We start from the raw sequence: 22,634 nt of genomic DNA, 5'->3' as shown, positions 1-22,634 counted from the left end.
TGAGTCAGTCGCATTGGCCAAAAAGAGGCATCGAATCAAATAAAATTGAAATAAGAAATATTGCCCCCGTCACCTCCAGGGAGCTGCAGCTCCCTCTGCTAGCCATGACCTCAGTCCTGGAAAGGAAAATAAGGTAATAAAATAACAGCTAGCACTGATACAACTGCTCAGCCCCCAGTAGGATGAAAGCTCACTTCTACTGGGGCCCCTGGGCAGTCCTGTAACATGACTGCTTCCATCAAAAGAGCTCCAAGTGCAAGGCAAACATTAATAAGTCAAGCCTCAAACCACAACAGCGATGTAAGCACCTTCTATCAGTCTGGTCTACTTCATGAGGGAACAGACCAGAAAAAGAGAAGTGACTTGACTGTGGTCATGTAGCAGGCCAGTGGCAGAGGCACAAGAACCACCCAGGTCTCTGGACACTATACACTGCTGTAGCCGCAAGACCCTTTCCCCACCTTCAGGATCCAACCACGAGTTAGGAAGAAGAGGGTGGGCTTAGAAGGAGCACGAGGCTTCTCGGTAGCCCTGAAAATCCTGATCCCATGCGCAGCCCTCCCAGAGAGCAGATGAACACACTGTTTTACCGCATCTTTGCTCACAGTGGAAAAAGCTGTTCAAGGACATCCAAGCTTGCCTCCTTGCTGGCCATAAACACATCACTTTGAACCAGTGGGCTGGCTCAACACATATTTTGCCATGTCAGTCTTTTTCAGTCACGTGTTTACGGTTCTGCATCGAGTTACCAAAAGGAAGGGAGAGTTTTACATTTGAAAAATGCTTCAAAGGAGAATAAAAAACCACTCTTAATTAGGACTTCAAGGCTTTCCTGAGAGATTCTGACTCCAGTGATTAAAAAATAAATAAATGAAAATCACAGCTCAGTATTCAGCAGCTACACAGTTAGCTCTTTATTACTGTATCACTGTTCTGAAAGCTATGAAGTTGTGTCAGCATTTCCATTATAAGCCCGTGACTGCAAGGGTCTAACTCGGATATTAGAAAAGGACACACCAGGTTAAAGTTTGGTTTACCTGATCCCTGCATGGTGCATGGGCACCATCTTACATCATTTTTTTTTTTTTTTAATGTTTTCTGTCCCCTATAGATTTGCTTAAAGAAATGTATCACTGAAGCAAACTGAAAGTAGCTCCAGTGTTTTAGAGCAAGCGTCCTGTTTGGTGCCAACATCATCATGGTGGTGGCATCATGCAAGGCACTGGGCCTGACAGTCACCTCTTCCAAATCAGCAGGAACTGGCAGGCAGCTCCACTGAGCGACATGCTTAGTGTGTGCAAAAAGCAGTGTCCAGAATACAGCAGCAACTCATGTGGACAATCACAGGGGTGATGCTGGCTCATTTCAAAGGGAGTCTTAGAATCACAGTCTTGTACTTCAGAGCTGAGAGGCCCAATGTGAGGGAAAAGGTGGAAGAGAGGAAGAATCCAGAGATCTGACAGGACCTCAAGGACACCTAGGGGAACGAAGGGCAAGTCAACAGGTGAAAGAAAAAAAATCCCATCCATGGCAGCACAGCAAGTCCTTCCAAAGCAGTCTGAAAGAGACATGAGCAAACAGCGAAGAGGACTTTCAGGTACCATGCCACTGGGGCTGTCCTGCCAGCTTTTGTGGGTTTACAACAAAGTTTTTCCTTCCTCCCTCTGCTGCATGAAAGCCCCAAAGAATGCCTTGCATTCAAGAGCTTGTCTGACTATCCCAACCATGCAGTTGGTCCAAGACAGAAAGACAGAAAGAAAAACTCTCACACACAAATCCTTCCCCAAAAGCCCCAAATACTGATGAGGCAAAGTACTGTCAAAGTAAATAAACCGAGGAAAATATTTCTTCCTCTCTAACCTTTAGCCATTCACCTCAAATGTTACTGTGTAGCAACACTAGGTAAAGGAAAAATCCAGGCAGAGTATTCCATTTCTACACTCAATTAATTCCTTTTAATGTGATTCTAGCCCCCCAACCTTGTACCCTTCAAATAGCCATGCCTAATGCTGAGGCAAATGAGAGCATGGGCACTCCAAAATAAAGTCAATGTCAAGACTCCAGAAGATTTTAGACTGCTGCTTGGCATGGATATTAGACCAGGTAACAGCATTTTCCTCTAAATGGTAAGTAAATACAAGAGGAGAGCACAATTTCAGCAAGGCAGCTTTTGCTGGGATTTGGTCTGGCTGAATAGGTAGGAAGTACTGAGAGTTCGACAGCAAAATTCAGGCACAGAAGCTAAGAGAATCGCCTCTGAGCATCTGAAGAACAAGTAGCAGAGATCAGATGAGAACCCAAGAGCACCAATTGTCAGACTTGTACCCTACTGGAAAACCTGGGGTTTTTACGGGGTAAATGCTGCATGCTGTGCATAGTGCCGATGTTACTATCCACTCTTCCATTAAATAAATCCACCCTGCAAAACCAACACAGCTATAGGAAGCGGAGAAGAAATTTACCCTCTCATCTCCCACAGAACCGTTAACGAAGACCTAAATTCTGCCTCAGTTAAAGCCCGCAAAACCACGCAGGAGACAACAGGCCAGCAGGGATGCAGCAAACAGATAAGTCTTTGCCTGGAGGACTTAAAACTGGCAACAATACAAGAGCCAAAAAAATAAAAATAAAATGGGGCAGGGTCATTTTATTTTAACTGTAGAACCAACCCCATTTGCTGTGACATCACAATAACAGTAGATCATCTTGATACCACTTTTACAGTCACTTTTCCAAGTGTAACCCTGCTTTAAACACTGCATTAGTATTTAATTATGTTAAAACTAAGTATATAGATGTCCACTAAAGGCCCTAGAATTAAGAATCTGTTAGCATAAGCTCCATTATTCAGAGGCTCTTAATTGGCCCATTAAAATCAGCACCACTGTGGGTATGAACTTGGCATTCAAGGTCTCAGTCCAGGGTGGATTTTTTTCATATATTTTATGGCACTCCATTCAGGTGCCTTTAAATCAAGCCTTCAGAGAAGCCAGAAGCTGACTGGTGTCTGCAACTGCAGGCCGTTTCCTTAGTACACAGTTTCCTTTTGGAGATTAATGCAACCAAAAAAAGCTTCAGTCATTTCTTCAGACTAGGAGGAAACATTGGAAAAAGCTGCTCAAATGCAAAATAACCTTTACCCAGTTTTTAAAATAAACTTTCTTCAGGCTGAAACAAGTGACATGTGCGATGAAGTAATGGCGTCGCTCTACGCATCAGAAAGAGTCTCGGGATCTGTTCCTGACTCGCACTGAACGGCACCCATATTCCTCAGATAACCCCCTGTTGGTCTAGGGGTTTGCTTGTAAAGAAGAGAGCTAGTCAGCCAGCAAGTCTAGCTGCACAATACAGTTTTTTTTGGGGGGGGGGGGGGGGTGCATTCATTACTAATACACATTACAGCTACTCTACATCCAGGAGGCATTTCCTTCTTCCGCTTCAATAGTATCAAGAAATAAACCAGGGTGAATTTAAACAGCCAGACATATCAGTACGAGGAACGGTCTCCCAAAGGAGCTGGCGGATGCCCCGCCACGCGAGCCATTTAAACGATTAATTGAAAAAAGCCCCCGAAGGACACCCTGTCGCGATGACTGCACGGTCCGCTGTCCGTCGCAATTCAGAGAGAAGCCAATAGGTCTTTTCCAGCCCTAACTTCTGAGTAAAAAAAAAGCCGCAAAGCGTAGGTCGTCCCTTCCCCCGCCACAAACGAGACTGACTTTTTAAAAAGGAAACTCTTCTTATTTAACCTGGGGCTGAAGCAGCCAGAGAGCCGCCCCCCCACCCCCTGCCATCGGCACCGCTCGGCTGTACGAGCAAAGCCGCGGGTTCATCTGGACACGCTCCCCTGCCCCCCGGGAGCTCAGACCAGGCTCCAAGGGACCATGTTTCGGGCTCGGAGAAGGAAGCGTCAGCGGGCAGGACCCTGAGCCGCCTGCCCCGAGCCAGAGCCGTCGCCCGCGAGGGTCCGCTGTCTGGACACGGGTCCGGGCGCAAGGGGGGGGGTGGCACGAAGTCCAGGCAAGGGCATGGGGGGGCTGCGGGCGGGCGGGCAGGGCTGGCCCCCGCCTCGGGAAGTGACTCAAGCCGCGATGGCACTGGCGGTGACTCAGAAAATACCTGCAGAAGGAATCATCTCAACCCGGGGGGGAGGGGGGACCCCGAGGGGACACACACACACACACTGACACGTGCGAGGGGCCTGCCCTGCCCCCCCCCCGGGGCCCAGCCACGACAGGGAGCGCGACCAGCCCCACGCGGCTCCCCGGACACTCCCGAGCGCCCCCGGCCGGGGTGAAAGGTGAAAGGTCACCCCCTCACGACTGACCCCCGCGGCTGCCCACAGACCCTGCCCCGGAGCGGGAGGGAAGGGGGGCATCGGGCGCCTGCAGGCCCCGGGCCGCGGGTGGGTGCCCCGCCGGGGCAGGAGCGCCGGGGCGCGGAGGGGAGGCGGCGGCGGAGCGCGCGGGGCGGCCCTTACCTGGCTCCCGGGGGGCCCCGCACTCAACAGCCCTCCTGGCGGCCGCTCCGCCTCACTTCCGGGTTCAGCGCCGCCATCTTGGTTGTGGTACACACGAACTTCCGGTGATCGGCCCCGGATGCCGGAAGTGGGGGGAGGGGAGGAACACGAGGGGAGCTGGGGAGAGTGGAGCAAGGGTAGGGGGCAGACTGCACTGGAGTTAGGAAGAGTGGGGCAGGGAAGAATGGGGTAAGGGGGGGGCAGACTGCACTGAGGTTAGGGAGAGTGGGGAGTAGAGGCCTTGGAGAGGCCTAGGCAAAAAGCTGGCAAGGGTTTGGAGTGAGGTGAGAGGTGGGGAGGAGGGTGGCAGGGAAGGGCATGTGGATGGGGCTGTGAGGAAGAGGGGGAGAAGGCAGCAATGCTGTAAAGTCCACCCATTCCCCATGTTAGTAGCCTTCCCTTCCACACAGACTCAGCTGTGGCATCTGGGGCGAGAAAGCTGGTGGGGTTTCCCCAAGGAAACAGGCCTGATGAGGGAAAGCCAGCCTGCCTCCCTCCAGGGCTATGCAGTGAGCCTGGGTCACCGCTCCTGGGCTCTGTTACTCTCCCTGCCACTGGTTCACCCTGCGACTGGGGGCAAATCCTTGTCTGTGCCTCAGTTTTCCCACCTGCAAAATAGTAACAATAGTTCTGTGCCTCCTCTAGCAGCAGGAAACTACTTGGTGAGCTTGGCCCTGACTCCAGCAGGAAGGAGGCCCTGGATCAGAACTCAGTTTGCTGCCCTTCCAGGCAGGCGTGATGCTTTCGTTCTGTTTTACAGTAAATTAGCAGAAAAGCTGAATCACAGAACTAATGCAACGCAACACTGCTGAAAATTAATGCAGCTGCTTTTCTTTTTTTTCTCCTCTTTAAAATGTCTTTCCTGTCCTTTGTGCTGGATCTTTGCCATTTGAACTCTCCGGGCATTGAAAAACAAAAGCCCAGATGAGATGATATAAAAGTTGCATTCCAGATGGATCTCACTTTCTGCTGGCTGCTCCAGTCCAATATCAACAACACAGACAGCCCCATTTTGCTTTGTTTCCAGAGCTGGAAACAGCCAGCAGTCCAGAACCACCCTGTACTACTTGGTCTCTAAAATATCAGTGTCCAGCTGAATAGAAGAAAGGCTGGGATCATGAATAAAACAGGAGGGCTCTCTGGCAGTGTAAAATAAGAAGCACTGTGAGTAAGCGTTGTGGGCTCAGTTGGGTATTACGTTTACTTGCCATTATGGTAGAATGAAAAGGCTTTCTTGCCCAGCAGAGCCAACATGTGCTGGTTGCCATGTTCATGCTCTGTATTACGTGGAAACTTTCTCTCTCCTCGGCTCACAGCCTATTCTTTCTTAATGTTTGCTGGCCCGGGACACTGCATACCACCAGTGATGGGGTGGGAGGTCACAGGGACACAGAGCAAGTCTGGGGTACGTGTGTACTGACTCCATGCCACACTCAAGGCTTCTGCCAGGATGCAAGTCCCACCCACCCACTTTTGCTCCAAATGAAACAACATTGAGGCGGTTCTAGCAACAGCTATGTGGCTGCTGCGGTGAGATTGACAGCAGCAGGCACCCCCCCCCCAAATCTTGCCACCTCTATTCAGTTTGAAGCATGTAGAACAGGGGTGGCTGGTGCTTATTTTTGGCAGCAGGTCAGAGCAGCGCACAGCTGGTATAGGCACACAGACTAGATTGGGAGCCTGGCATAAGACAAGCAGAGCTTGAAGGGACCTTAAAGAGTCATCTAGTCCAATCTCCTGTCTGAGGCAGGATCATCCCTATCCAAATAATCCCATACAAACCATAATCTAAACTCTACATAAAACTACCATCAAGCCTGACAAACCAGACCTAACACCCTAACCTGCCACAGGTAAACCATGGCAGCTAATGTCCTGCTTCTGTAAAATGTTGAGCCTGTTCGCCACATTCCCACTCTGCCCAATACAGAGCAGATATGAGTCTCTTATGGACTCACCTACAGAAACCTGGTTCTTTAGCTCAAGTTGTAACAGCTCGTGCCCTCAGCTCCAGAGATCCCGGATGTGCTGGCTGAGATGGTGGCCAACACCACTTAACAAAGGAAGCTGCTCACTTGAAGGAAATGCCACTGAATGTTCCGATTACAATAAAACCCCAATGCAGGGAGCTGCAATGGGGCCCAGCTCAAACCCAGGGTCACTGAATTTGGGATCCCTAAGACTCGTCATGTTTGGTGAGATGATAGGGATTAGCGAGGCCTCGGCCCATACATTAGCCAGCTGGGTCACCATGGAGGCCCATAACCAGGTTCAAGGACTCTGCAAGACTCCCTAATAGTCCTAGTGACATTCTCAATCCTTGCACACAGGAAATGCCAAAAAAAAGCTGGAGAGAACCTAAACCCACTCAGGATGAGAGAGGATCCCAGCAGGAATGTTCTCTTGGCTGTTCCCTTTTCTCATCACAGAGAACAGCCAACAAGCGCCAGCCAAGACCTACTTCAGCCCCATCAAAGAAATTAACTTCAAAGGAGATAAAGAGAACAAAAGGATTTATTATAGCAGGCCTTGAGGAAGCCTGTCTGCCTCCCACTCAGCACCCAGCCCTGGTCCCAGGCATGTGTTTAATTAGGCACACACAGTATCTGTGTGGGCAACTTCCTCATCAGCTGTTGCCATTCAGCATCTTTGAGGGCTCTGCACCCTAATTCTGAGAGGCTGGATTTTGTTCAAAGTGAGCAACAACAAAAGATAATTGAACCTTCTCTGCTTCCTTGCCTCTCCCAGCCCCAGTTGGCTGTTGCCTCTACCATGCAGCCTCTGTGTGAACCCCAAGACCACCCTCTTGGGACCCTATTACAATCACTGTCTTGCTGACCTAGAAGCCCAAATGGGATCCCATCAGCTCTGCTTCCTCACTCACTGCATGTACTGCTCAACCACACACACAGCCCTCTCTCCTGTTGCAAAGACAGCATAAGCCCTGCCTGGCTCCTTCCCTCTGCCAATCTAGGGAGCAAGAAATGGGGTATTTCCCCTACTCACTGGTTCATAGATTCATAGATGCTAGGGTCGGAAGGGACCTCAATGAATCATCGAGTCTGCCCCTCTGCCTGCAGCAGGAAAAAGTGCTGGGGTCATGTGAGCAAAATAATTGCAGCAAGGCAATTCTTAATGCCCAATGCAGTTGGCAGCCAAGTCCGGAAACCAGTCTTCTCCCCACAGCACGCAGTATCCAGCTAGTTTCACACTGTCACCAACAGCTTCCCCCACCCTATCCCACTGCAGCCCTTCACACTGGGGAGGGGACAGCTACTATGATTCTTCCTACCCTCCCCTTTTGACCAGACACATGCAACTCAATCCCCACAGGAAAAAGGGTTGTGACACTAACCCATTAGCATTCAAACTGGACCTGGGAAAGAAAACAAGAAGTGAAACAGCTCGAGGACTAAGCATGATGATGCAAAACAGTACCAGCACCCCTTCCCTGGTTCTGTCCCCACCCCACAGTGGGAGTTTAGAAATCTGGCAAGTCTGACGACAAGACAAACCCCCTTTGAGATCACAGTGGAGAAAAGACCCCATTTCCTTACCTCCCTGGAACTCCACTTCGGATGATTCACTTCTTTCTCCTCAAACTCGTCCTCCAAAGTGCAATAAACAATCCAACCTGGTGGCTTTCACTTTCTGTTTCTGTCTCAACATTTTGTCACTCTCCAGACAGTTTCACTTTCTGCTATTCAGACCCTGGCCCAGAGATTGCCACTGTTAACACTGCAGGTGAATTCTTATTTCTCCTGACCTGTTTCATTTCTGGGTGCAATTTCATAAGAACCAGATAATACAGATAAAGCAGATGTATTTTATCAACACTTTTCCTTCCGGAACCAAACAGGGAGGGGGTTGGCTTGATCATATTGCTTGAATACATTGTTCTATTCTGAAGCCAGTGTTGTGATAGTTCAGCATTCAAAACTGTATGTTTTTCCCTGCTTACTTATACATTTTTCTTCTTAAGTACCTAGCACAGGCAGTGAAAGCCATCCTGTCTCTGCTTTTAAGAATGCCAGCAGCGTTATCTGGAAGCAATTGCTAGAGTATCTCTAGTGTATTTCTAAGGGTTTCAAGATGCTCAGAGCTCTTTTGTTTTGTACAATGTAGCTGAACACTTGCACTGGAAGTACAAGTCTTTGTTTGTTCTGCAATTAATTTGTCTCCTCCTCAGAGAGCGAACCCCTCTCTCCTCTCTTGTCCCAGGCCTCATCCACACCCCAAGCTCCATGTGCAGCAGAGTTAGCCCCCCTAATTAAATGCAAAGTTTCTGCCACCAGTCTGTAGCTAGCTGGCAGGAGAACATGAAGATTCCCCTTCACCTTCTGCTGGCTGCTGTGACTCCTTGAGCAGCTGTGGTTTCCCAGAGTGTACTCCATGCCTTGCCGGCACAACCATCGAGCAAAGCCACACAGAGGTGCCAGAGGTGTGTGCATGTGCCTGTGGTCTGGTAGCTTGGCAGTTGTTGCTGGCTGCCACCAGGACACCTGGTAGCACAGTCAGATAGGTACAGGCAAGGCCTGAGCCCATGAGCTCCTGGGACACTAACCATGTTTTGTTATTGGTGCTTATGTAGCAGCTAGTACGAAGAGAAGCAGACGGAGGACTTGAAAGAGAAAATCTGTTCGGTCTCCCTGAGGCTTGAGTGCATGACCAAGACATGGCTCACACATGACCCTGCAACCATGCCTTCACATTGCCTGTGAAGCTCACCTCAAACCCCACATGCCAATAACACATTTGTGGCATCCAGCACAGGGAGAAACTGCAAACCCAGGCCTTCACCCCTGCCTCCTCCGGGCAAGGGACTGGGAGGGCCAGAAACAGGCTCTGGATTCACTTCATCCTCCCCCCATGCTGGCTCCTTCCTCATTCACCCCACCCCTGGTTCAGAGCAGGAGAGGTCACTCCCTTTCCTCCCCTTTCCACTGTACACATGCTGTGAGCTAGAGTTGGATTTGCACTAGCACATGTATATACAAACCCTTTCCAAACCTCACCCCTGCCACAAGCTGAAACATCTCAACACTGCACCTCCAGCAAGGCTTTTCCTTTCAACCCCAGCCCCTTCCTCCCTGCTTAGCCCTGGGAGGCCAGGGTTTATCTACTCTTCTGTAATGGAGGGGATATTCAGGAAAGGATGAAATTCAAACCCCTCCCTTAATTGTCACCTGCTAATAAGAAGGGCTGGATTAGCAGGTGCTTTGGCAGGAATGCTAATGAGAAGGGCTGGCACCAGGCCCTGGGTTCCTTGAGGGCCAGGGATCTACATCAGAGTGGCTTAGGAGGGAATGAACCAGAGGAGAGAGCACTCTGCCAAGCACAGCAGCCTGCCGAAACTTGTATGAGGGGTGTATTTGCCACATCTGCCCTCTGTGGGTTCCTGCACCTTGCTCACAGAAGCATCTGATCCCAGCCACTGACAAGAGCAGGATGCTGAGTGAGATGCACCATGGGTTTGATCCAAGGGGGGCAGTCCCTATGTCCCAGGGCGTTGTGAGCCTGATCTTCTTCTGAAGCCACTGGAGTGGGGAGCAGGAAGAAGCTGCATTTCTTCTCCTCAGTGCTAGAGAGGGACCTTGTTACACAGGGCAGAGCCAACTATCACCAGAGCCTGCCATGGCTGTGCACTGTGACAGCAGATGGGCATGGAATAAAATCTTCAAAACCCTCAAAACTTTTGAGCCATGAAACAGCTCAGTGCAAACTAGTAATCCAATAAAGTCTGGTCCTGAGGGACCAGCCTGGTTTCTGGTTGGTACCAGAAAGGGTGAGAGAAACCCAGCAGCAGGATGGTACAATTAGGAGCAGAGGGTTGAAATGGAGGTAATGGCAGAGGAGTCCTGTGATCTCGGAGATAGGGGTGGGATTTTCCCCAAGAGGAAGCTCAAAGGGACCCCAATGCTGGAGACATCCGAGATGGGGCTAAATGCTGAAGGACACATTTGGGCACCATCATGTAAGGTTCCTCCACCCACCTCCTTCATACCCCGAACACAGGCATATGGAAAGACCCTCCTAACATGGCAAGCTGCAGCAAATGGGCATAGCCCAGTGCCCTTCAGCAAGGAGGTTAAACTGCTTGGCCTGACTACTGCTGACCCCATCGTTTTTACTCTGGCAAGCCCTCCCCTCTGCAGGCAGGAGCAGGGCCTTAGCACAGGGCTGCCACGTCAGGGCTTGGCATTGTCTGTCACACACAGCCAGTTCCTGTTTTTCCACAGCCTGGAAATTCCCCGACTTTCCGTCAAAGTGAGAAGCTTTGGGCCTAGCTGACTCTCATCCTCTCCTGCCCTTCTCCCCCTGGGTGTAGAAAGGAGGCATCTGCAGGGGTGGCTCTGACCCAGGACCTGTGGCAATGCAGGTGGGTGGGGAAGAGTCCTCACAGCAGGTAGGCTGTTTTCTCCTTTCCTGCCAGATGCATGGACCTTGGGGGGAGGGAAGAGAAGTGATCTGGGATAACTGAGGTTGTTGAGGGGGGCAGGGAAAGGGGAGAATCATATCAAACCAGCTGTGTAGATCCCTTTTCCCTCCAACCATGGACATAAGAGCTAGCTGTTGCTCTCACAGGAGGGGAGAACACTGCCTCAGACTTCCCTCTGCTAGGCACTTTCAAACACGCAAGGAAAATTTATCTGAAATATGGGGGAGACAGACCATTGCTTGCGTTCGTAGGGCTGGCTGCATCCTACACTTCGATGACCACCCCAGCTGGTTTGGGGACTATGGCGTGGCAGCTAATCCGTGCATCAAAGTAGATAGGTGCTGTGGGCAGTGGGACCAGCACGCTGTCTGTAATCCCTGCCCTAGCCAGCAGCAAGGTAACACTGATCCCACTGGTTGGCTGTTTCATGGCCAGCCTGAACAGGCAAAGTGGGTTCTCTGTCCTTTCCCCAGGCTCCATTTCACAGGGCCAAGGGTTCCTTCCTGGTAATCTGAGTGGGCTAAGCAGGCTGACATCTCCTCAGCTAGCAGGGTAAGAGCCAAATTCCATGCATCTAGCACAAAGGCACTTAAGAGGGGTGATTTGCAGAGACTCCTATGCTGGCCTGTGGATAAACAGATTCCTCTACTCTCCCAGTGCGATGGCCAGGACTGGGCAACATGATTAGGACCCAGGTCTGGACAGGAGCAAGCCAAAGGCCAGCCCAAGAGCAGGAACCTCGGAAACAGCCAAGCATTGGGAGCAAGGACATTGCCCAGCCTGGCTTCTGGTGTCAGGTGAAGCCTTTAATGCCAACCCCCAGTTCCTTCATGCGCAGTGGATCCCTCATGTGGCCATTAGCCAGGCAGACCAGGCTACAAGCTAGCCCTTTGATGCAGCTAGCTGCACCAGCCCCATGGAGGTTAGTGCTGACTTGACATTTTCTGTGACTGCCTGGCACGCAGACCCAGCACCAGACCTGACCTGAAGCACACTTGTACCACAGGCTGATACACAGCACCTGATGCTCTTCTCTATCCTGGAAGGACAGCAGGGAGGGCCTGCTCAGTGTAGACAAGGGTGGAGCTTGTTTCCCTGCCATCTTCTAAAAAGAGGAAGAGAGAGCCCGAGAGCCTGCCAGGGAGCAGAGTGCACCTGATGTAACCCAGATATGGAGCCACTATCAAAGAGTGGCCAGAGGCACTGGAGACCCTCCCCATCCCCCTGCTCAGATTTCTTTGCCATGGACGGCTTCCAATCAATCCTGCCCTCCTGCTTCTGGGAACCAGGCAGTCCCTCGGGAAGGGGAATCACAGCACTTACCAGAATTTGGGTGATCGCTTTCCAGTACGCTGGAGGCAGTGCCAGAGCGGGAGTAAATCAGAGGCAGCTCTGCACTGTCAGGAGAGTGTCCTGCAGGCAGCAGCAGGGGAGGCAAGGCAAGCAGGCATTGCCCCATACTTCAGCAGGGGGCTTTGTCCATCATCCTGTCCCTCTGCATTCCATGCCCATCCAGGAACTCCATGCTCTTTCCAGACCTCTGCTAGTTCCCGCATTCTCCCCTTTGCAGGCTGCATTAACCATATCAGTACATCAGGACAGTGAGGTGCAGAGAGAAGAATTGTCTTGGACTTAGCAACAGCACCACAAGCCTGGGAATGGAACCCAGAAGTCTTGTCACAGCAGCACTGCTGAGAGTAAACTGCATCAACAATTCTGCACATAGACAGATCTGACTTGGGCTGCTACCTAGAACAACAACAATGGCAGTGAATTCTTTGGAGCCAAAAGCTCTTAGCCAAGCCTGGTTCCCACATAGGCTTCTGCTTGCCTCTGATACTTGCTTGCAGCAAGACCCTTCTCCGACTCACTGATCACAACTAGCCACAGCCCCCTTAGCTGCTGCATGCGTGCTGCATGATTTCAAAGAGCTGGCCTGGCTGCTTGTTTCATTGGTGCCCGGGACTGACCAGTCTTTTGGCCAACAAGCAGATTTCCCCACCAAATCTGGCCAAAGGTTTGGTGGGAGTGCCCATTACAGTGACCTGGACTGAAATTCAACCAGGTCTTTGTAATGCCATGTATGTAGCTTCCAATTCCCGAGGCCTTTTACTGCACCCAATGGACAGCAGCACGGCTGATTTCTGCCTCCTTTGTTGACTCTGGATCCAGAAATGTGATGACTGCAAAGCAGTCAGAACTCTTGTGGTAGAGGCAATATCTTTTATTAGACCAATTAGGTAGTTGCAAAAAAATAAATCTTTATGCAAATAAAGAATTTTTTTTTTGCAACTATCATTTGCATAAAGATTTATTTCTTTGCAACTACCTAGTTGGTCTAATAAAATATATTGCCTCTACCATGAGAGTTCTGACTGCTTTTGCCTTTTAGACCAACACAGCTACAACCTATATCCCTGATGACTACAAAGCCAGATTTGTGCCTGGGCAATCTGAGACATGTGGTCAGGGCCTGGCCTTCAGGAGCACTGAGTCCCCAGGGTGCCAGCTAGAATCCACAGGAGCTGTGGTTGCTTGCCTCCTTCGAGATCCAGCCCCAGGGCACCCAAAACTTAAGCCACTCTGAAATCAGTAGCCACTTCTGAACATGTTGGCCATACCCGCACACCAGCTGAAGGCCTGTTCATATGCCTGCACTGCCGCCTAGCGGAGGAACACCAACACTGCCAGGAACCAGGATCACATGCCAACTGCTACAGGAAGAATGGAAGGAGCATAAGGCCTTAGGGTGGCTGAGGCCCTGCCCTCCCTCAGGCTCCAGTGGGAAACCCTTGATGCAACACCTGCTGTGGGAAGTTCAGTTGGGCAGACTGGGTGGTGACTGGCAGAGCAGAGTAGCTGTGGACTCCAGGATTTAAATGAATAGAGCCCCTCTTCCCCCCACTTTCATGAAAGACCTCATCCAGGGGGTTAGCTAAAAGGTGGCATGAACTTCCAGGTATGGAAGATATGGATTGCCCCAGACCATCCAGTTTTTTTATAACCCAGATAGGCCAGAGCCACCAGTAGGTGTAAATCAGGACAGCACCACAGGAGTTACATGGAATGTACTGCCTGGTCACAGGAGACTCTGAGCAACCTGCGTTCCCAGCTTCCCTTGGTAGTTGAAAGCAAGACCAGTCTGCCTTACAGACTAACAGGGCAGGTTTGGACTGGTTAGCTCTGTGAATGGGGGATGGAACAGCATGATGCATCTATGCCTTGTTATCTACCAAACCCAACTGCACCACAGTAAATTAAAACAATATTGCCTATGTGATCAGAAAAAAGCCTGGTGTGAACGCTACTTGGGATTTAAAGAGAACAGGCTCATCAAAACCTAAAATAGCTTTTTATTCATTCAAATAAAACCACTGTGCATGTCAACCAAGGGCAGAATTTACCATTCTTTTTTCTCTCGTTCTGTAAACCACTGACCAGAAACACATGACAACAGCTGGAAAGAATGTGGAAGGAGGAACAGATCCTTACACAGTAACACATCAGATCCATTCACTCTCAAGGCAGCTCTGCTGAAGTGAATGGAATTATGCCCTGGAAGAATTTGTCCCATCAGCCTACTTCATACCCCTCTCAAACAACTGCCCGCCTGGGTGCAAATCCATTTACGAAAATAGAAACCAAAGGCGCAAAATGTCTAGAAAGACTTTGGGGGCCTAGAGACTTTGCACATCTGCCTTTGTACCTCCCCACCTCTGCAGGGACCCACCTGCCTGTGCTAGTCGTGTTTTGATAAGTGACTGTCCAATGTAAAATGCCTAAGCAGTTCTGACAGCAGACAACAGAACCCAGGCCTGCCCCAGTATGGGCAGGGTCAGAACCATTAGGTTAGAGAGTCTCACTCCATCTTCCTTGCTCTCCATCTGGGCCCAGGAAACTGGCACTCTTGGCTGCTCAGTGGGCCAGCTTCAACTGAAGGGATTGAGGGCAGCCCAGCCTAATCCCTCCCTCTGGATATCCTCTAAGCATGTGCAGGAGCCCAGCTTCAGGTATGTAGGACCTTGTCAGGCCCAAATGGAGGCAGCTACTGAACCTAGGCCTCTGAGGTTTTGCAGCCACTGAAGAGGGGTGATCTGGATTGCTCTTTGTGACTCAGGTGCCTAAATTCCACCTAGATCCTGTTTAGTTGTCTACATGGTCAGTTCAGATCCATGCATAAGATCAGGTTTTTAAAGGCACTTAGGTATTGAAGAGGCAGGAAGATGCTTAGTGGGGTTTACAAGGCTGGGTAAGCAGGATTAACACCCTGCTACCTTCCAATAACAGTCAGCAGAGACCAGGCTGGAACCCCCTGGTGTCTGCCTGCATTTCTAGAAGTCTAAATACCTCTGCCAGATCAGCACTCTCTCCCCTATATACTCATAAAAACCTTACCCCATTCTCATTTTGAGAACTATTGACACTAGGATGTACAGAACAGTCTCCCAAACAAACTGTCCCCTCCCAGGATCTGACTTTACCAGCACCCAAGATGCAGTCCCCACAGGCCCTGATCCTGCAAGGCATTTAATCTATGCCTAAGTTTTGCCAACTTCCGTGATTAAATGTGAACATTTGTTGCTGAATCTGGGCCTAACCCCACACCTGAAATCACAGGCTATTGTCCCTGCTGTTCTGGGGAAGAGGAAGGGATCAGCTTACAAAGACCCAACAGGAATCACAATGTTTTCCAAACACTTGCTTAAATGCAAAGGAAATCACTGTTGTTATTGATAACTTCCCTGCTTTGCTGTCAATATAAACAGCCCACCAGCAGGCTACTATGAGGAAAGGAGAGAAAATGACTAGGCTCAAAATGAAACGGGCTTATCTCTGTTACAGCTGTCCAGACTGAGTGGCTTTTCATCCTCTGTACACTGGGGCTAATGTTACTGCCCTACCTTGCAATAGTGCTTTGAGATTTATGCATGAAAAGCACCAGATAAGAGCAAGATATTAATTACTATTACTTACAACAGCATCTGTGGTGGCCAGGAGATCTTCAAATCCTTCAGCCCTGCTTGAAGGACCTCACTGTCTAAGGACAAACAGACCACAGTTAGAGGGGAAGAGGAAAAAGAACGGGCAAGTTATAGACAAGTGAATATACCCGGCTGAAGCAGGCCTTTAGGCGGACTTAAATATAAACTGGTGAGGCCTAATGAGAGAGAGGTGGAGAAGGCTATACCATGTGTAGTGAGCTGGGTTACACAAGCATGGCCTTTGCCATCACCACATTGCTCTGGTCTCTTTAATTGTCTGTGTCATAAAGTGTAATGGCGGAAAGAACGCTGCAGTGTTTAGGACATGCAGTTTAGTGGAAACATTACAGAAGTTGAGTTTGTTTCATCTAGGAAAGAGAGACTGGCCTGGGAACATGGTAACAGTCCCTATGCACAACACTATTAAGCCTAATATATAATAAGGCAACCTGGTATTTGTGTGACATGCTGAAAAAATGGATGAGGAAGCTGGAAATATTATATCAGTAACAAACAAATGGTATCAGGAAAGGAAAAGGGATGTGATTTTTTTAACATTTGCGTTAATAATCTCAGGTGTTATTGAAAACACTGCCAACAAGCATTTTTCCGCCCTGAACTGAGTACCTTTAACCTACATGAATGCCATGTTATCTATTACAGTGGCAAGAAACAAATCCACATGTTATGATCCTGCTGAATAAGACATTTTCAAAGCAAAGTAGTACCTGGAGGGACTCTTGACACATGAGTATAGCTGTCACTGTAAATCAGTTTGAAACAAAATCCATCCGTCTTCTAAGATGATGTAAAGTCAATCTCAGTCTGTGGATTGAGACTGAACAGCATCCTGGATTCTGCCTACATTTTGTCAACCTAGGGAAGTTTTGAAATGTCATTCAAGTCACCATCCAAACTGGCCTCCAAACTCATTGATCTATATTGACCCACGTGAAGCAGCTAAGGAGACTCCAATGACATCTAAGCTGATGTTCCTCTTGTAACAGCAGCTGATCAATATAAATGAGATGCAGATAATGGCTTGGAATTTCCTCAAGCAGACAGCAGTAACTTTAGGCCAGTATTGAAAGGGGACAGGCTGAGCTGGAAGCTGGAGGTGCAATTCTCTCTATCCTAGTACCAGCCTCTTTGAGCTGTGCTATATCCCTCCATGGGTCTTCTGATTCTTAAGCAACTTCCAGCTCTCAGTAACAGTCTCTAAGCCAGAGTTAATCATTGCAGAGGAAATGAAGTAGAGATAAGATTTAAGAAAATGCGCTGTTTTCTCCATATATTAAGTATTTGTATTAGGATTCCCTATTATTATCTGCACTCTGCTAATTAGCCTAAGAACCAGTCCTAGATCAAAGTAAACAGATAGCTGAAAAAGAGCCCCAAAGAGCTCACGGTGTAAGATACTTCATTATGTTTTAAATGGTTACCTCCTTCAAAATAGTATCGCTTGTACAGAACCAGGTACCATGGAGTCCTGAGCCCAGCAGAAGTGTTTAGCACAGTGGGGAGCTGGGGGAAAGGTGGATGTGTGGAGCAAAGGAGGGAGAGAAGGAAAGGAGGGCAGGAACTGGTGAAAAGCAGAAAGGAGGCAATAGGTCAAGAGCTGGAAAGGAGAGGAGGGAAAGCACGTCCTGCTCATGCAAGTGGCTGTAACCGGACCCCAGGGCACATCGCTGAGGTTTTACACGAGTTAAATTTAGTACCAAACGCCCTGATCAGCAGAACAGGTTCCCGGAGGGGATGCAGTTGGACTCAAGGGAGGTTGCATCATGCTTAAAACAGGCAGAGCCAAGTGGCTAGCCATGCTGACTGGGGGCGCGGCAGGGGAGCAGTCTTTTCACTGGCTCTTCTCTCCCAGGCTGGACCCAGCCCCCAAGAGCGAGATAGCAGCTTCCCTGCTAGCAGATGGTCAAAAGATCTACTGGGAGGAAGAGAAATAGGCCAGGTGACACCCACGCGGTCTGACTGGTGCTGATCAGGGGAACTGCCATGCTGGACATGCTGTATGATCTGTGTCACTGGGCCCAATGGGGGCTGATGCCAAATGCTGCTGAGCACAAACGTAACACATCTAAAAGAAGAGGGACTTTCTCTGAGGGTCACGCAGTCAAGTGCCACAGCTCGAGTCCAAAGCAGGGTTGGGTGTGGCATAGGGTGGGGACCAGAGTAGCCAACTGGGGTGCTGGAAGGGAAGATCAGAGCCTTCTTTGCCAGGAAGGAGGGGTAAAGGTTTGGTAAAAGGAAAGGGTTAGAATGCTTGTCACAGGGGGGGAAGGGATGCAACTTGTCTTTTTCCCCCCCAAATTCTATACCTGCCAGGTCAGACACTTGCCAGAGTGACTTGGCAGCCAAACAAAGTACAGACTTCCACAATGAGACATGGGGTGAGCCAAGATCTGGGGTCTGGGTGGAGTCTGCCCATGGCACCAGACAATTCCCAGCTCCACCCTTCTCTGCACCCACTTGTTCCCTCCCTCCTTCCCCCCCACAAAAGCATCTCACTGCAAAATGCCTTTCCCTCATTCAGGAGCTCCAGGGTGATCTCACCCTGCTCCTGGACAACTGGCTAGGGATACTGTTGGAATAACACAATATGATCCAAGGGGCTGAACACTACTGCCCCTGCCCTCCACCACCAGCACAGGAAGAGCGAACACCAACACTCTCTCTTGGCAGTGCACCATACAATCTGCCGGCTGCTGAGCCAGGACAGAGTGAACACTCTGAACAGCCTGGTTCACTGCTCTGCCTGTGGGCTGGTTTCCCACCTACAGGTCCAGACTCGTCTATTAGTGACATCTGCATATGTAAGGGGAAAAAAGCAGCGCAGGGGGTGGGGAAATGGTAGCTATCCAGTTTACCTTATGAACTCTGAAGCCCTGTAGACCTGGTTCCACTATGAACGAGCTAATACCAAAGGAATTGTATGATTTCAACTGAGATCCTCTTGACTCTCAGCAACAAGGCAACAGGAGAATCATGCCTTTACACCTGACCCAAGTAAGGCTCTTCTTGCGCAGAAATAGCATAAGGGCATGAGGATTTCAGCACAGGCCTGAGGGTACAAACAGTGACTCTGCCAGTGAAATACAAGCCAGCTGGCAATCCCATTTAAACATCATAAACTGATGTCATGCTGGTCCCAAAGGTATTTTAGGTTCCTTCTAGGACTGCATTTAAAAATAAGACAGTGCCCCACATGTGTGGAACCACACTCAGCAAGACTCCAGGAGCCAAAGCTCTGAGAAAAGAACCAAATTCAGCACAACACTTAAGCTAAAAAAAACCCAAAGTAGCAATAATAGCCTGTATCCTGCACAGAAGCAACACTGCCTGATGGGACCTGTTCCCCACGTACCAAATGGCTGACAACCAGCATGTGCAGTATTTGAATAGGGATTAAGATACTGTCATCAGGCTTCTGCCACGTGACTTTCTTGTCCTTAAGCAAGTGCTTTTTGCAGCCTACATAAAATGTCTTTACCCTTCTCCTTGGAAGTATAGATTCTTATACCAGCACCCTCATCACATAGCATCTGAGCAACTTGTTGTGCAGGAAGGGACAGGACTCATCTGTCATATGAAACGCCCAGGAGCTTGTTGAGGGGGTTTTATTAGATGTTTGTAATTGCTCTGCATTCCTATTAAAAGAAGGTAGATCAAAAATTGCACCTTTTACATCCAAGTGGATTGGGACGGTCCTTGTTTTTTTCTCAGGGAATTTGCTCCACGGTCCCTAAGCAGCCCCTGAGAAAGCTCTGTCTCCAGACATGTTTTATCCTTGCAGCAGAAAGATCCATTATGCTGGAGAAAGAGGACCGTTGACTCGTCTCCATCCTGGAGTTTCTAGGAAATATCAAGACTTGCTGCGCTTAGGCCGCTGAAAACCCCGAAGGCGGCTCGGTACTTGTGAAGGAAGCCAGTGCAGAAAGCAGAAGGGAGCACGAGCGTGACGATCTCCCCGTAGTCCAGATGCTCTACGGTGTGCTGGACTAGCTGGCACTTCCTGAAGGCAGATGTCTTCCTGCCCAGGTCAAGTGCACAGCTGTCGTCCAGATGGGAGCGTGCAAGTGACCAACGTCTGCCTAACCCAGGCCCGGTCATCAGAAAGCAGGACTTGCAGAGAAAGTCTCGCCCGCACCAAGAGCTCTCCAAGGCCGTGAGCTGAGCGGCCCCACGGCAGGCAGGTGCTTTCCGCCGCCGGCGGCTGCGCTGGATCAAACCTGCCTCCGGAAGCGCTTCCCCCTGCCTGGTAGAGGATCGTAGCCTGGCTACGATCAAGATGGAGGGGTGGGGGCTTCTTGCCCAGGAAGACGCCCCCACCTCCACCCCCGGGCTGGGGGCAGACGGGCAAGGAGCAACCCCAGCCTGAGGTGAGGCTAAAGTTGGTTGCTTATGCCCAGTTCCTTTTCCAAAACTAATCTAGACCCAATAAAAGCTTGCTATTAAGTAATTACACATCCTAAACAATGAGCAGTTCATTAGCTATGCATATTTTACATATTGATGTGTAAAATAATATTCTGCCTCCGGTCCCTGAGGTGGCCCAGCCTAGGCCAGAGGCCTGGGGCTAGGTAAAGTGCGTATGCCTGTACTGAGGAGGTCTTCCTGGACAAAAAGCCCCCTCCCCTTTAGGACACCTGCTCCTAAGGACCCCCTATGTCTACCTCGCTCAGCTAACCCCACATCCCCCTCCCCCTTGCCCTTTAACCCCTGCCCTTTGCCCCCTCACCCCCCACTCCACTCCACTCCAGTCTCCTCAGCGCAAGCCCCACCCCCGCACCAAGCTCCCACCCCCACCCGCCGCCGCCGGAGAGGGGCGGGCTCTAAATACAACCCGCCAATGGGCAGCGGGCAATCCGACTCGCCCGCCCTTACCATCCGCCGGCGGGCCAATCCGCGAGGGCGGGGACGCCGCGGCGGCCAATGGAAGCGCACGTCGGTCGCTAGGGAGGCGTGAGGCCCTGGAGAGGGGAGGGCGGCGGGTGCCGGGGGGAGGGAGGTAAACAAAATGGCGGCGGCGTGCTAGCGGCAGCGGGGGCGAGGCGGCGCGGGGCGCTCCGAAGTGAGGAGGGGGCGGGAAGCGCGGAGCCCCCCCTGGCAGGGCGTGGGGGCGAAGCGAGACCCCTCCCCGGGGCGGGGCAGGGCAGTGGGGTGGGGGTCTCCTGTGCTGGCCTTGCTGGGGGGGGGGGCAAGGGGTCAGCTTCGGGTGAGGGGCGGCCCCTCAGCAGCTTGGGAGGGGGGGCTGCCTCATGAGGGGTCATGACCCTCATTTCGGGGTCGGGGCGCGGTGTGAGCCGGTTCCGTGTCTCCCAGGTCAGCGAGCTCTGGAGCCGCGGCGGCGACGCATCATGTGTCAGGCGGCATCGGAGCGGCTGAAGGATGCCCCCGGGAGCTCTCGGTAGGCCCGGGAGGCCTGCAGCATTCGCCAGGAGGGACCGCGAGGCGGCGAGGATCGGTCTCGAAAACGCCTTCGAGGAAACCTGGTTCCAGCTGCCCAACGGCTGAGGGGCGCCGCCGGGCCGGCGGGCGAGCGGAAACCAGCCCCGCGGGGGCCATGACCCGCCGGTAATGGAAAGTCACGAAAGAGACTCGTTCGTCTTCTCGTGGGTTTGACGTCTGGGATCCCAGAGGATGACCTAGCACTTAAGCATCAAAACTGGGCCAAATCGAAGGCCAAGAGTTGACCTGATTGAGCCCGAGTAGCGGGACCGGGTCAAAAGGTGAAATCAATAAATCCCGAACTGAAAAATTCAGACATTGGGAAAAAAATAAATAAAACAGCAAGAAAGAGAGCGCGTTGTTGGGGCCAGACTCTGGATCTTATCGGACCCTGTCGAGCTTACGAGCAGCTGATGGTTCTTTTTTTTGTTCGTTGGTTTTTGGGTTTTGGTTTGTTTTTTTTTTAATTAATGTTCGTACAATCTTATGGATAATTTTTTTCGAGGAGTCAAAGGGAGTGTCGGGAGCTAAAAAGAACTGGATTAAAATCTTAAGGGCTGAGGCAAGTGGGTTACAGAACTGAATCCAGGATGGATATGCAAGAGCCCCAACAGCTGAGTATGTTTGCAGACAGTGAGCTGATGTCTGTGGGGATGGACACTTTTATCCATCGCATCGACTCCACCGAGGTCATTTACCAGCCGCGGCGCAAAAGGGCCAAGCTTATTGGCAAATACCTGATGGGGGACTTACTCGGAGAAGGGTCTTACGGCAAAGTCAAGGAGATGTTGGACTCTGAAACCCTCTGTAGAAGGGCTGTCAAAATCCTGAAGAAGAAGAAGCTACGCAGGATCCCTAATGGGGAGGCAAATGTTAAAAAGTGAGTATGGGTTCCTGCGGCTAGTTGCAACAGGGTTAAATCCGGTCAGTGTTTTCTGGCTGAGAGTCCGTATTGTTTTATTCAACACCGCATGTAGCCATATGTTTTGAAAGGACTTTACAAGCCACATACATGCAGGAATTGCTTCACCTCTGAAATGCAGCCAATTCTGAGTTGGAGGGTAACTCTCTTAAATACTGCTGAACAGGGGGGGTACAGGAAAAGGAAACCTTTTATTCCCAAGGACATGGGGAGCAAATATATCCACTTCTACAAGCAGCACAATGTTCTGGGCCGTCAGGCATTGCTGCGAAGCAGGGAGAACCCCTCTTTCTGCAATTTCATCCAAGAGGCACA

At 50.5% G+C, this 22,634-nt stretch overlaps 2 protein-coding genes across 5 annotated transcripts in view; one reads left to right on the top strand and one right to left on the bottom strand.

Moving 5' to 3' along the window:
* SBNO2 (strawberry notch homolog 2) overlaps window positions 1–20,588 on the bottom strand; it is a 101,515-nt gene extending 80,927 nt beyond the window's left edge. Inside the window, exons 1-3 of one of the 3 annotated variants that reach the window (XM_059719712.1) lie at window positions 19,628–20,588; window positions 16,669–16,816; window positions 15,933–15,996 (exon numbers count right to left, since the gene is read on the bottom strand). The gene's annotated coding sequence lies outside the window, so the exon portion shown is untranslated. Of the gene's footprint in view, window positions 1–4,480; window positions 4,583–15,932; window positions 15,997–16,668; window positions 16,817–19,627 lie in introns of those variants that run through there. The other 2 variants (XM_019484123.2, XM_006272524.4) reach the window with 2 other exon arrangements.
* Window positions 20,589–20,940: 352 nt separating this feature from the next.
* The window catches only part of STK11 (serine/threonine kinase 11), a 63,807-nt gene continuing 62,113 nt past the window's right edge, over window positions 20,941–22,634 (top strand). Inside the window, exons 1-2 of one of the 2 annotated variants that reach the window (XM_059720012.1) lie at window positions 20,941–20,957; window positions 21,272–22,277. In XM_059720012.1, coding sequence (XP_059575995.1) covers window positions 21,988–22,277 — 290 coding nt within the window. In that variant the 5' untranslated portion in view covers window positions 20,941–20,957; window positions 21,272–21,987. Of the gene's footprint in view, window positions 21,021–21,271; window positions 22,278–22,634 lie in introns of both variants that reach the window. The other variant, XM_014611549.3, reaches the window with a different exon arrangement.

The sequence above is a fragment of the Alligator mississippiensis genome, chromosome 16 (assembly GCF_030867095.1).
Source record: "Alligator mississippiensis isolate rAllMis1 chromosome 16, rAllMis1, whole genome shotgun sequence".
Lineage (NCBI taxonomy): Eukaryota > Metazoa > Chordata > Crocodylia > Alligatoridae > Alligator > Alligator mississippiensis.
The sequence above is the reverse complement of the archived record's forward strand: the minus strand, read 5'-3'. Positions and strand labels throughout refer to the sequence as shown.